Source organism: Carlito syrichta, unplaced genomic scaffold (genome assembly GCF_000164805.1).
Source record: "Carlito syrichta isolate Samal-C Ts95f unplaced genomic scaffold, Tarsius_syrichta-2.0.1 Scaffold92608, whole genome shotgun sequence".
Taxonomy (NCBI): Eukaryota; Metazoa; Chordata; class Mammalia; order Primates; family Tarsiidae; genus Carlito; species Carlito syrichta.
In genome coordinates, this window is record NW_007036704.1 from 46944 (window position 1) to 60490 (window position 13547).

At 44.5% G+C, this 13547-nt stretch overlaps 1 protein-coding gene across 1 annotated transcript in view; it reads left to right on the top strand.

Annotated features, from left to right (window-relative positions):
• Positions 1-3588: 3588 nt before the first annotated feature.
• The window catches only part of MFN1 (mitofusin 1), a 43987-nt gene continuing 34028 nt past the window's right edge, over positions 3589-13547 (top strand). The window contains exons 1-3 of the mRNA XM_008060453.1: positions 3589-3672; positions 4718-4836; positions 8968-9103. Of these exons, the coding sequence (XP_008058644.1) occupies positions 4725-4836; positions 8968-9103 (248 nt within the window). The 5' untranslated portion in view covers positions 3589-3672; positions 4718-4724. The remainder of the gene's footprint in view (positions 3673-4717; positions 4837-8967; positions 9104-13547) is intronic.

The window sequence follows — 13547 nt, forward strand, 5'->3', positions numbered from 1 at the left end:
GATTGCCGGAGCCCAGCAGGTTGAGGCTGCGGTGGCCCGGAGTGGCCACTGCACTCCAGTCTGGGCGATAGAGTGAGACTCCAACTCAAAAAAATAAAAAAAAAAGAAAAAGAAACAGACGTTTATTGACCAACAAATTTTGATAGAAAGTAGAATTCTAAAGATCCTTAGCAGAAATGATTAACATATGTGTACAGGAAGGTAGGGGTTAAAAAATGGAATTATTTTTTGGAGGGTGGGCCCCTGAGAGTACAAGCTTCCCCTGCTAGGTAATTGTCCAAGGAACCCATTGGCATCAGTGTACCAGCTAAAGTTGTCATGAGAGGCTGCATTCGGCTTCAGTTAATTTTTTCTGGAGATTCTTTCAACATGTTTGCCCATTTCATGATGGATGATTTAAATATGAGTACACTTGCCCACACCTCGCTGAATGCTCAGCAGTTTTTGACCAAAAACTGCCCACCCTCCTTATTCACCCGAACTCACCCAGCACAACTTTTTTTTTGTTTGTTTCCATGGATAAAAAAAGAAAACATTTTGCTTGCGTTGTGGAAGAGGTGAAACAGAAAACAAGAGATGCACTAAAACACATTAAAATTGATAAGTTCAAAAATTGTTTTGAGCAGTGGAAAAAGCACCTCAATAGATCTTTTGCGTCAAACAGAGTATTTTGAAGGTGATTTTTTTTTCTTTTTTTTTTTTTGAGTTGGAGTCTCTGTCTCCCAGACTGGAGTGCCGTGGCCCTCCTGGCCACTATGGCCTTGACCTGCTGGGCTCCGGCGATCCTTCCGCCTTGGCCTTCCAAGTAACTGGAACTACAGGCGCACACCTCCACACCTGGCTAATTTTTGATTTATTGTCGAAGTGAAGTCTCGCCAAGTTGCCCAGGCGGGTCTCAAACCTGCGGGCTCCGGCAATCCACTCACCTCAGCCTCCAAAAGCACGGGATTACAGGCTGAGCCACCAAACCCAGCTGAAGGTGATTGAAGTTTAAACATGTAAGAATAAATACACACTTTTTAATAATCAGTTCCTGGTTTTTTTAGGTCTCCCCTTGTATTTGTGTATATGATGTGGGGAGAGAGGGCGGGAAGAGGAGAAAAAGGATAAACATCGTAAGACAATATGAAGTCAATGATTCCAGCAGCTTATTTTGCAATTACACCTAGGGCTTTAATATGTTACTAGTAATAAAAGCCATCTTTTCACAAATGCCTCTGTTTCCAGCCAATGGTCTGGGTTTTTTAGTATACATTGTATGGAATTTCTCTACCGTCCAGTACGCAGAGCAATAAAAGTGACCTTTAAAAATTTATATCAGATCATATTATTCTCTGGGCCTAAAACTTTCCAATGAGTCATCATTGTACTTAAAATTCAAACTTCTGATCTTGGCCTATATGACTGCATACCTGCCTATCTCTGTAAACTTATTTCCCCCATTCTCCCTTTCCCTCCCTACATCCCAGCCACACTGACCTCTTTTCTTTTCATCCACCATACCGCTGTCTTTCCTATGGGCCTTTGTATTTCCTGCTTCCACTACTTTGGACACTCCTTCTCCTCCCAGGATTGGTTTCCTGCAAAAAACCAGGAAATATTACAACTCAGAAAAGACCAACCTAAATGGCTCCATGTCTTATTTTCCTTCAGATAGACAGTCTATCCCATTGCCACCTTTTTCCCCAAGAGTAATAAGCACTCTCTAAAATGCTCTATTTTGTTCCATTTATTTATAACCATCTTCCCCTAAAGAACAATATCCAGCTCTAACTATACACACACAGCACTATCCTAACCACTTACATGCTATCCCCCCCATTTAATGATCACAACAAACTACAATGTAGGCATTATCGGTATTCTTTTATTTTTTATTTTTTTGAGTTGGAGTCTCACTCTGTCGCCCAGACTGGAGTGCAGTGGCGGCTCCCGGCCACCGCAGCCTCGACCTGCGGGGCTCCGGCGATCCTTCCGCCTCAGTCTTCGCGTAGCCGGAATTACAGGCATGCGCTACCACGCCCGGCTGATTTTTTGATTTATTGAGATCTCGCTGCCCAGGCGGGTCTCGAACCCGCGGGCTCAGGCAATCCACTCACCTCAGCCTCCCAAGGGCACGGGATTACAGGCTGAGCCACCGAGACCGCAAAAGCATTTCACTTGCCAGTTCTGAAAAGAAATCCCCAGGACACTGTTGATCCATGTAGGGACCAGCAGCTCTAGAAGGGTGTGAGAAGTGCAGACTCTCAGTCTTCACTTTTCAGATAATACATCAAAATCTGCAGTTTAACAAGATCCCCAGGTGACTTTTTTTTATTTTTTATTTTTTGAGTCGGAGTCTCACTGTCACACAGGCTGGAGTGCAGTGACACACTCACCAGCATCGCAGCCTCGACCTGCTGGGCTCAGGCGATCCTTCTGCCTCAGCCTTCCAGGTGGCTGGAAAGAAGGGCGTGTGCCACCATGCCTGGCTAATTTGTTGATTTATTGTAGAGACGAGGTCTCGCCAAGTTGCCCAGGCCGGTCTCCAACCCTTGGGCTCAGGCAATCCTTTCGCCTCTGCTTCCCAAAGTGCTGGATTACAGGCGTGAGTCACAGTGCCCAACTCCCAGGTGCTTCTTCTTATTATTATATTTTTTTTGAGTTGGAGTCTCATTCGGTCGCCCAGACTGGAGTGCAGTGGCCGCTCCTGACCACCGCAGCCTCGACCTGCTGGGCTCCGGCGATCCTTCCGCCTCAGCCTTCCGAGTAGCCGGAATTACAAGCGCGCGCTACCACGCCCGGCTGATTTTTTGATTTATTGTAGAGATGAGGTCTTGCTGCCCAGGCGGGTCTCGAACCCATGGGCTCAGGCAATCCACTCACCTCAGCCTCCCAAAGGTGCGGGATTACAGGCTGAGCCACCGAGCCCGGGTGCTTCTTAAGAACAAAGTTAAAGAAACATTAGTCTCCAGTGCTTCGTTAAACTCTGGTGTGTCCACGTGGCTCTTTGAGCTATGGCCACCATATTTCCTACCTTTGGCTCCCTCCCCTACGTTGGGTTGGAGAATCTCCTCTCTAATTTACTTTCTAAATAATCTATATTTTCCAATATTAAAAAAAAAAAAAAAAAAAAAAAAAGAAGCACTGGTCAAGAACACATCAAGTTTCTAAGTCTCACCTCTAACGTAACTTAATACACACACATCCCTTTACTCAAGTCCAGGCCAATCACACAAAAACAGAGTAGCAGAGAGGTCGAAAGGCTCTCCTTGATTGCTGCTGGCCTGGAAACAAGCCCCAACCCCTCTCACCCCACCTCCTTTTATTGTCCTTCACTAAGGACACCATCGGAAGGAAACTAGTTATTCCTACGCTGGGCAGAGATTTGGAAACTTTGAAAGGAGAAGGGAAGGGGAGAAGTGGGAGGGTGAAAGGGAAAACCGCGCTTCCGGCAACCGTCCCTGCCCACAATAAGCCTCGCCTTCTGCCCTTAAGAAAAATGGCGCCCGGCCTAGACGCGCTTCCGGCCACGGAGCCAAACAAAATACGGGCGGCAAGAAACCGGAAGTATCCTCCCCTTTGCTCCTCCTCCCGCCCCTTTTCTGCGTCTCGCCTCCCCGAGGAGATGAGGCAGCCGGGGGGCTGTGGCAGAGCTGCGGTTGCCGGGTGACAGGTCTGAGCCGAGAGAGCGTGAGTGCCCGCTGCCTCGTTCGGGTCGCTCGGGGTGACCTTCCGGTGGCCAGGGACAGAGCGCGGGGAATACCCCGCGCGGAGCGCTCTGTGACGAGGGGCGCCGCCGCGGGCCCGCGGGGAAGGAGCGGACGACCGGGGTGGCGAACGGGTCCGGCGGCCGGGGCGAGCCCGCGGAGCCTTCCCGGCCGAAGCGCGGAGGTGGGGGTTCGGGCTGGGGCGGCGCGCACGGGCGGCGGCGGCGGCCTCTGGGAAGGCGAGAAAGGGCCTGCCTGGAGGTAGGTGTTCACGCCGGCGGAGTCGGGTCGCTGCTCTCACCCTGCCTTTCCCACGGTTCCCTCGCGGGGTCACTTCTTGACCCCCGGAAGGATCCGCCTTCGTTGTGGCCATTGTGTTCCATTCCACTTACCGGGATTAGACCGTGTGTGGTTGTTTCTCTCGGGTGTCTTTTCCACGGGAAGCCGGCGAAGGTGGGGGAAATGTTTAAACTTATATGCCCTGAAGTTTTTGGCACTTTGCTCGGAAGCGTCATGCCCTGTTTAAACCTTGCCTTCTTCTTTGTTGTGATAAGTTACTTCCTTCTAAACGCCAGTATTGCATTATGGTCTTGGGATGTTATTTCCTCACTCCACATATCCATGTCCACCCACCTAGAGCTCCAGGTTGGAAACTTAACTTAGTTATTATTTTGTGTGAACTTGGCTTCCTCTCACTGACCCGTTTCCCTGATGTACTTAAGAGTCAGCATGCACTCACAACTTAGCCACAGTTTCATTTTCGCCAAAAGGAAATAAAGTAGAAATTGCAACCAAGATTTCCAAGATATTGGCCATTAGGTTTCGCTTATTTTAGTGAACTGTCTTTCAAAAGTAGTCTCTAATTGTCTGATTAAACCACTTTCCCCCAAAAAGCAATTACCTAAAAATACTTTGGCAGTTTTATTTATTCTCTTGGGGAGTTAATGCCTGACACTGGAATCATCAATTTGCGTGTCTGTATCATCCAGTTTAACTTGTGCTTCTCTAACTTTATCTTCTTCCCCTAGTAGCATAATGGCAGAAACTACTTCTCCACTGAAGCACTTTGTGCTGGCTAAGAAGGCAATTACTGCAATCTTTGACCAGTTACTGGAATTTGTTACTGAAGGATCACATTTTGTTGAAGGTTAGTTCCTCCTAAGTTACTACCATTTAAAATATATAAAAGTACTTTATTCTTTCAACTTTAGTTGTTGAATGCATATAGAAGGTATTGTGCTGTGTAATATGAGGACTAACATAATGAATTAAAGCCATTTCTGACCTCCAAAAGAGGAAGATTAAGAGATATTAATAACAACTGAGAAATAACTAAGCACTTTATTCATAACTCATTTAATTCTCTTGTCACCACAAGGCAAGTTTTAATTGTACTCATTTTTTGTTATGTATATATTTTTAATTCTTATTGTGGCCAAATGAATTTATTTATTTATTTATTCATTTTTGAGTCAGGTTCTCATTCTGTCATTCAGGCTGGAATGCAGTGGCATGATCAAAGCTCACCATAGCTGCAATCCTCCTGCCTCAGCCTCCCAAGTAACTGGGACTATAGGTGTTTGCACGATGGCCAGCTAATTTAAAAAACCGGGTATAGTGGCTCATGCCTATAATCCCAGTATGGGAGGCAGAGGCGAGAGGATTGCTTGAGCCCATGGGTTCAAGACCAACCTGGGCAACATGGCAAGACCTCATCTCTACATTAAATCAAAAAATTAGCTGGGCATGATGATGTGCATCTGTAGTTCCAGCTGAAAGGCTGAGGCAGAAGGATCACCAGAACCCAGTAGTTTGAGGCTGTGGTGGCTGGAGTGCTATAGCACTCCAGCCTGGGTCACAGAGCGAGAGTCTGGGGGAAAAAAATTTTTTTTTCAGATACGAGGTCTCACTATGTTGCTCAGGCTGGTCTTCAGCTCTTGGGCGCAAGCAATCTGCCCACCTCCCAGAGTGCTGTAATTATAGGCGTGAGCAATGCACCTGGCCTAATTATATTCCTTTTAAAGGAAATATAATTTGAAGAAACCTTGGCACAGGAAAGCTAAGCGGCTTGCCTGAGGTTGTGTACCTAGACGGTAAATCAGGCAGTTCATATTTAGTTATTATACTTGCTCCTCTTCAACTTAGCAACAAACCAAGAGCTCAAACCTATCTCATTCTCTCAAGTGAGGCTGGGTTTGCAGTGGGAAAAAGCCAACAGTTGTTTTTATTACTGTTCAGAGGTGGCGAGGAATGTCTTATTAGGGAATACTTCTTTGAAGATAGTTTTTTTTTTTTGAGTTGGAGTCTTACTCTGTCGCCCAGACTGGAGTGCAGTGGCCGTTCCCGGCCACTGCAGCCTCAACTTGCTGGGCTCCGGTGATCCTTCCGCCTCAGCCTTCCGAGTAGCTGGTACTACAGGCGCGTGCTACCACACCCGGCTAATTTTTGATTTATTGTAGAGATGAGGTCTCGCTAAGTTTCCCAGGCGGGTCTCGAACCCGCAGGCTCAGGCAATCCACTCACCTCAGCCTAGAATCTTTTTGTACTTTGGAAAGAATTTGAGGGCTGGGCGTGATGGCTCATGCCTGTAATCCCAGCACTTTGGGAGTCTGAGGCTAGAGAATTGCTTGAGTCCCAGGAGTCTGAGACCAGCCTGGGCAACATAGGGAAACCCCTATAAAAAAAATTAACTGGATGTGGCGGTGTGTATGCCTGTTGTCTCAGCTACCTGTGAGGCTAAGGTGGAAGGATTGCATGAACCTAGGAAGTCAAGGCTGTGGTGTCACTGTACTCCAACCTTGGTGACAGAGTGAGACCCCCCCCACTCAAAAAAAAAAAAAAAAAGAGAATTTGAGCAAGCATAGTGCCTTTTGAAAAATATTGTTTTCTAAAAACATTGTTAGGAAGTAAAAATGAAGTTAAATGCAGTAGCTCTTGTGTATTGAGCCTGCTATAGATTGTGCATAATGTTAGAAGCTATTGAAATGGCAGCTTTGGAGTCTTTGTGCATAATGTTAGAAGCTATTGAACTGCCAGCTTTGGAGTCTGAATTCGACTTTACTGGTTCAAGAACCTCAATGAAATAGACAAACAAAGAAGTCAGGATCATAGAAGAACAAAAATAAAATTGAAAACAAAAGTGAGTGTAATGATACTTAAGCCAATCTTTCCATTGTTCACCAAATTGCACAATTTTTTTTTTTTGAGTTGGAGTCTTACTCTGTCACCCAGACTGGAGTACAGTGGCCGCTCCCGACCACCGCAGCCTCAATCTGCTGGGCTCCAGCGATCCTTCTGCCTCAGCCTTCCGGGTAGCTGGAATTACAGGCATGCGCTACCACGCCCGGCTAATTTTTGATTTATTGTAGAGATGAGGTCACGCCAAGTTGCCCAGGCAGGTCTTGAACCCACGGGCTCAGGGAATCCACTCATCTCAGCCTCCCAAGGCATGGGATTACAGGCTGAGCCACCAAGCCCAGCTCAAATTGCACATATTAATGCACTAGAAAAGTTTGATGAAATATTAAAAGCTTAAATTTAGTTAAACATGCAGTGGATAATTTTCAGGTTGCAATGCTTGTCTCTGACTAAGATCATTCAGATAGCCAAATGAGTCTTCATGTCTTTACCTTCAAAAAGAGTTGATAGGATGGGTGTGGTGGCTCACACCTATAATCCTAGCACTTTGGGAAACCAACAGGGAGGATCACTTGAGGCCAGGTGTTTAAGACCAGCCTGGCTAACACAGGGAGACCCTATCTCTTTAAAAAAAAAAAAAAGGTGGTAAGTGGCTGATCTTGAGCCCTGGACTCAGACAATCCTCTAACCTCCACCTCCCAAAGTGCTGGGGTTATAGATATGAACCACCACGCCCAGCAAACATTTCTATTTTGAGTTGGAATCTCACTCTGTCACCCAGGCTGGAGTGCATTGGCATACTCACAACCACTACAGCCTCAGCCCGCTGGACTCAGGTGATCCTTCTGCCTTAGCCTTCCAAGTAACTGGAGAGATGAGCCTCGCCAAGTTGCCCAGGCTGGTCTCAAATCTGTGGGCTCAGGCAATCCTTTCACCTTGGTTTCCCAAAGTACTGGGGTTATAGGCATGAGCTACCATGTCCACCCTAGTGTTAGGTTATCTTTTATTCCCAAAATACAAACAAAGCTGAAAGATTTCCCTACTTATCAAATTCAAGTGTTTCCAGTCATCTCCATCCATGGAGGAGAGATGAGGACTAGAGTGGGCTGTTTACCCTAAACCTAACTGGAGTGGGATACAATCCATAATTCTTTCCCCTCTCTGCCTTTTCATGTTAAATCAACTGTTTCACCCATCCCTGTGGGAAACAAGAGATAAAAGTGATAAGGTAGAAAGATCTTTCCTAGCTTGGAGTTCTTGAGAACCGGATCTTAATTTCTGAGGGGTTCCTCTTTGGACCTCATTCTTTTCAGCTCAAGATGTGAAGATCCAGTCAGGGCAGAATTATAATAGGTGGGTAGTAGTTTCTAGTTTCTCTCTTTAGAGTACATGCTGTCTGGTGTGATGGTTCATGCCTGTAATCCCAGCACTTTGGGGAGGATCTCTTAACCCCAGGAGTTCAAGATTGCAGTGAGCTATGGTAGCACTGCTACACTCCAGCCTGGGTGACAGAGCAAGACCCTATCTCTTAAAAAAAAAAAAAAAAAAAAGAGAAATACTTGCCGGGCATGGTGGCTCACACCTGTATTCCCAGAACTTTGGGAGACAGAGGCAAGAGGACTGGCTGAGCCCAGCATTCGAGATCTGCCTGGGCAACTTGGCAAGACCTCGTCTTCATAATAAATCAAAAAATTATCTGGGAGTGGTGGGGTGCACTTGTAATTCCAGCTACTTGGAAGGCTAAGGTGGCAGGATCTCCTGAACCCAGCAGGTCGAGGCTGCAGTGGCTGTAAGCGTCCCACTGCACTCCAGCCTAGGTGACAGACTCCGATTAAAAAAAAAATGCATTCTTGTCTCAGGTAGTTTGTATTTTTGAGACCTAAATGAATAATGAGTCTCCTTTTGACTGGGCTCTTGCCGTTCTTAATATTTCTGAAATATTTTTGGGTAGGGTTCTTATGACCCATTGCTGTGGAACGTGCATCTTTTACTAAACATTCAGATACTGTGGCATTTTTATTTTTCAAATGGCATGGTAATATAGAGTAAAACCAAAATATATATAATTTTAGATCTTCCGTTGTATAATTAACTTACTGTTCATGTATATCACTTTTCTAATACCATTTCAATTTTGCAGCAACATATAAGAATCCAGAACTTGATCGAGTGGCCACTGAGGATGATCTGGTGGAAATACAGGGATATAAAAACAAGCTTTCTGTCATTGGTGAAGTCCTATCTCGGAGGCACATGAAGGTGGCGTTTTTTGGCAGGTAATCCTTCATCATTTATTGTTTCTAAGGTTAGTTTCCAGAAATCCACTTTGCTGATGTTTCAGCAAGTTATATTTCTCTCTTTCCCCCTAAGCAATTTTTACCCGTGTTGAATGTTAAAGCTGTTAGCATGTAAAAGAATTTGTTCATCTTAATTTTTGGTATAAAATGAAGTGTTATGAAGGTCAATCATATTTTTACATTTTAAGGAGTCTCATCTCTAAGAATTGACTTTTAGCTAGTTAGAAATACAGATAAGTGGAAAGCAAAATTTATGACTTACTCTTTTGTTTTTCATTTTATTCTTTTTGAGTTGGAGTCTTACTCTGTTGCCCAGGCTGGAGCACAGTGGCACACTCACGGCCACCACAGCCTCGACCTGCTGGGCTTAGGTGATCCTTCCACCCCTCCTCAGTCTTCCTAGTAGCTGGAACCACAGGCACGCACCACCAGGCCCAGATAATTTTTGATTTATTGTAGAGATGAGGTCATGCCAAGTTTCCTGGGCTAGTCTCAAACCCCTGGGCTCAGGCAATCCTCCTGCCTCTGCCTCTCAAAAGTGCTGGGATTACAGACATGAGCCACTGTGCCTGGTATGACTTACTCTTTAATGTTACATTGATTGGGTGAAAAGTGTGGATACCAGGATGAAATTACTTTGGTCAGACCTATACAAAATGGGAAAAAAGGCTCGAGAGAGAGAGAGGCTCATGCTTACATGTCTTAGAAAGAACTGTTTCTTTTTTTTTTTTGAGTTGGAGTCTCACTCTGTTGCCCAGACTGGAGTGCAGTGGCCGCTCCTGGTCACCGCAGCCTCGACCTGCTGGGCTCTGGCCATCCTTCTCAGCCTTCCAAGTAGCTGGAACTACAGGCACGCACTACCACACCCAGCTAATTTTTTGATTTATTGTAGAGATGAGGTCTCGCCAAGTTGCCCAGGCGGGTCTTGAACCCGCGGGCTCAGGCAATCCACTCACCTCAGCCTCCCAAAGGCGCGGGATTACAGGCTGAGCCACCCAGCCCAGTTTAAGAACTGTTTGTAATGGCTTTCTAAACATCTTTCCCATCTCCTATTGTAGAGAGGAGGTCTTGCCAAGTTGCCCAGGCTGGTCTCAAACCTGTAGGCTCAGGCTTGGCCTCCCAAAGTGCTGGGATTATAGGCGTGAACCCCCGCCCCCTGCCAGCACACAGTTTATGTAAATCTCATTTGACTAACAAAAGCTCTCCTTACCCTTCCCTCACTGAATGCACTGGGGGCTTGCCATTCTATGCATTTCAGATTATAGTCCCTATTTCTTATTCTTGAGTAACACAGTATATTTAGAGATAATTTTCTCTAGTGTCACTTTTGTAGATTTATAGTTTAGTTTTAGGAAGACAGTTACATCTTCCAGAAGAATTCTCACCGTGATTTCCAGAGGGAGAGCAGGAAGCACCATTACATTAGTGTAACTATCCAAAGATAAGGGATCTCCACCACTGAGGACACATTTGTATAGCAGCCTTTTGTTAACTATCTGTTGGTCATGCACTCTTTGTTAGGCACTAGGAATACAAAGACAGATGACTAACTCCATACAGTTGTTCAAATACCGTGTGCTGTGTACTAATAGAGTCATTTATTTACTAAACTAACTTTGGGGGTCTTATAAACTCTTTCTTGTCCTGAGTCTTTGACATTTTCAATTTTTATGCCTGTAGTTCTTGCCTTGTTCTATGTCTTTTTCCTCACTTCTCAGATCTCATCCTCAGTGTTACTACCTCTGAAGCTTTCCCTGAACACCCCATCTAAAGTATTCGTTCTGTTATTCTCTATTAAATCACCTTTTTATGTCCTTCAAAGCTATACCTTTTAATTGTCTGCTTCTCCTACTTGACCATGTTCTTGGGGCCTTATGCAGAGTCTGGTATGAGGTAGCTCCATAAAAGAGGTCCTGTAGGGTAAGATAGGAAGGAGGAGGCCTCCTGGGAAGGTGATGACTCAACTGTCCTGTCTGAGAAGGAGAAGTGGGTATTAGCTTTGGATGTGAAAAAGGCTCAAAAGTCCATTTATTGCAGAAATCCTCAAATGGAAGGGAGAGAGACCATGGTGTTTTTGGAGTTCTATCAGTAGTTGAATTTAGAGCATTAGGGAACAGTGGCAAAAGAAAGAGATAGAGAGGTCAGTGAAAACCAGATTACGAAGAACCTTGTATATCATGGTCGGGAGTTCTGCATTCTTTTATTTTATAAAATAGTCATGAGAAGATTGGGTGTTAAACCTTAGATTGGGTGTTATAACCTTAGATATAATGGGGAGAATGAATTGAATGAGAACAGAGGGCGGTTGCAGTAATCTGGACATGAAATGACAAGAGCCTAGTTTAGGAACTTACAGAGGAGAGATTGATAAGAGATATGAAAGTTTATTAGAATGACCTGGTAATTAATTATCTCATGAAGGTAAGAGAAGAGTCAAGGATGACTCTTGGTTGACTGAGTGCCATTCACTAAGATGGGTTTGTTGACAGAAAGAAAAGAGTTTGGTTTTGGATAATTTAGATGTGTATCTCTGGTACCTATTAGACATTCAAGTTACCCAAAAGTCAGTTGGGTATATGAGACTGGAATTAGGGCGAATTCTAGGATTTAGGAATCATTACCTTATGTCAATGATTGAGATCATAAGAGTTGATGGGATGATCCATGGGAAGAGTGCAATAAAAAGGGAAAACAGTGATGGGACTGGGGAAAGGAACAGGAACTTTCTATGAGTAGAATGCCATCCAGGTAAAAGGAAAATTGGGAAGGATTGGTATGGTATAAAAGCAAATATATCTGGTCTTTGTCCCATTCCTGTCACAAATTCCAAAACACTTGGAATTTCGAGTGATAGGAGTATCTTTTGTTATTCATAATGAATAACTTTATCACACCTGAGTTCATGCTAATGTAGTGGCTTAGGTTGGGCCTCCTAGATAGCCTCAGAATGGGACCAGTCACCTGAAAGGCCACGTGGTTAGAGGATTAGAGAGCTGAAACTTTCGGCCTCACCCACCAACCTTGTGGAAGGGGATCTTGGGAGATGAAGATTAAGCTTCATAAAAACTCTTAAATAAGATTGATAGGCTTCCAGGTAACTGAACACAGTCATTTGTTAAGTACCTGTACATCATGCCCTCTTTGTTAGGCACTAGGCTTCCAGGTAGTTGAACATAATATGAAGGATGGCACACCCAGAGAGGACATGAATGCTGTTACATTGCTTCATCTGGCTGTCTGTGTCCTTTGTGATGCCCCTTATAATAAATCAGTGAGTGTAAGTACAAGGGGGGGACCCCAAAAAACCCAGAATGTATTTAGAAAAAATTGTGTATTTATCCTTACATGCTTGAATTTCAATCACCTTCAAAATACTCTTCATTTGATGGAATACACCTATCAAGACACCTTTCCACTGCTCTAAACAGTTTTTGAACTTGTTAATTTTGATATCTTTTAGTGCTTCTGCCATTTTTTGTTTCACCTCTTCCACACTGGCTAAACATTATCCTTTGAGGAGTTTTTTCACCCAGTAAAACAAGAAAATGTCACTCAGGGCTAGATCCAGTGAATGGAGTTCAGCTATGGGGTGTTTTGCTGTTTTTGGTAAAAAACAGAAAACTGCTGAACAGTCAGCATGGTGTGGGCAGGTGTGTTGTCATGGTGGAAGAACCAGTCATCTGTTTGCCACAACTCAGGATGTTTCTTCTTTATCACACTCCTTCTCAAGACTTCCAGATAAAAACTTTGGTGGACTGTTTGATCCAGAGGAACAAATTTTGAGTGTACTACAAGGGGCTTAACCTCCAAAAGATAATTTTTGGGGGTCCCCACTTATACAGTGTTTTCCAGGTTTATGAGCCATCCTATCAAATTATCATTATTGAGCCCAAGGGGAGGGTGTTATAGAAATGAATTGAACTATAGGACACCCAATTGATGTTTGCTGGAGAATTGCTTGGTGTGTATGAGAAAATTCCCATACATCTGGTTACAGAGATGTTCTGTGCTGAGTGTGAGAGTAGAGGAGAAACATTTTGTTTTTTCTCCTCGGTTGGTATTTGGCTTTTTTTTCAATCAGTGTTTTGAGAAGGTGGGGTGTCAGGATATCTCAAATGTTGGTATGCATGAGAATCACCCTGGAAGCACTCCCAGAGTCTGATTCTGTAGGTTCACAGTGCACCTGAAGAATCTGCATCATTAATGGGCTCTGGAGATGATTCTCATGAGGTGGAGGTGGCCAAACTACTCTTGAGGATCACTGCAGCAAGGGTGCATGCAGTGATCAGAAGGATTAATTTTAAGGGAAGTGATAGGCGTCTTTTCAGGTTGTGGTATAGGGCAATAGAAACCAATGTTGAGTCAATGAGGACAAGATGGCTCCCTGAAGCATATACCATAAAGTTAGGGTGCTATTTTTGCA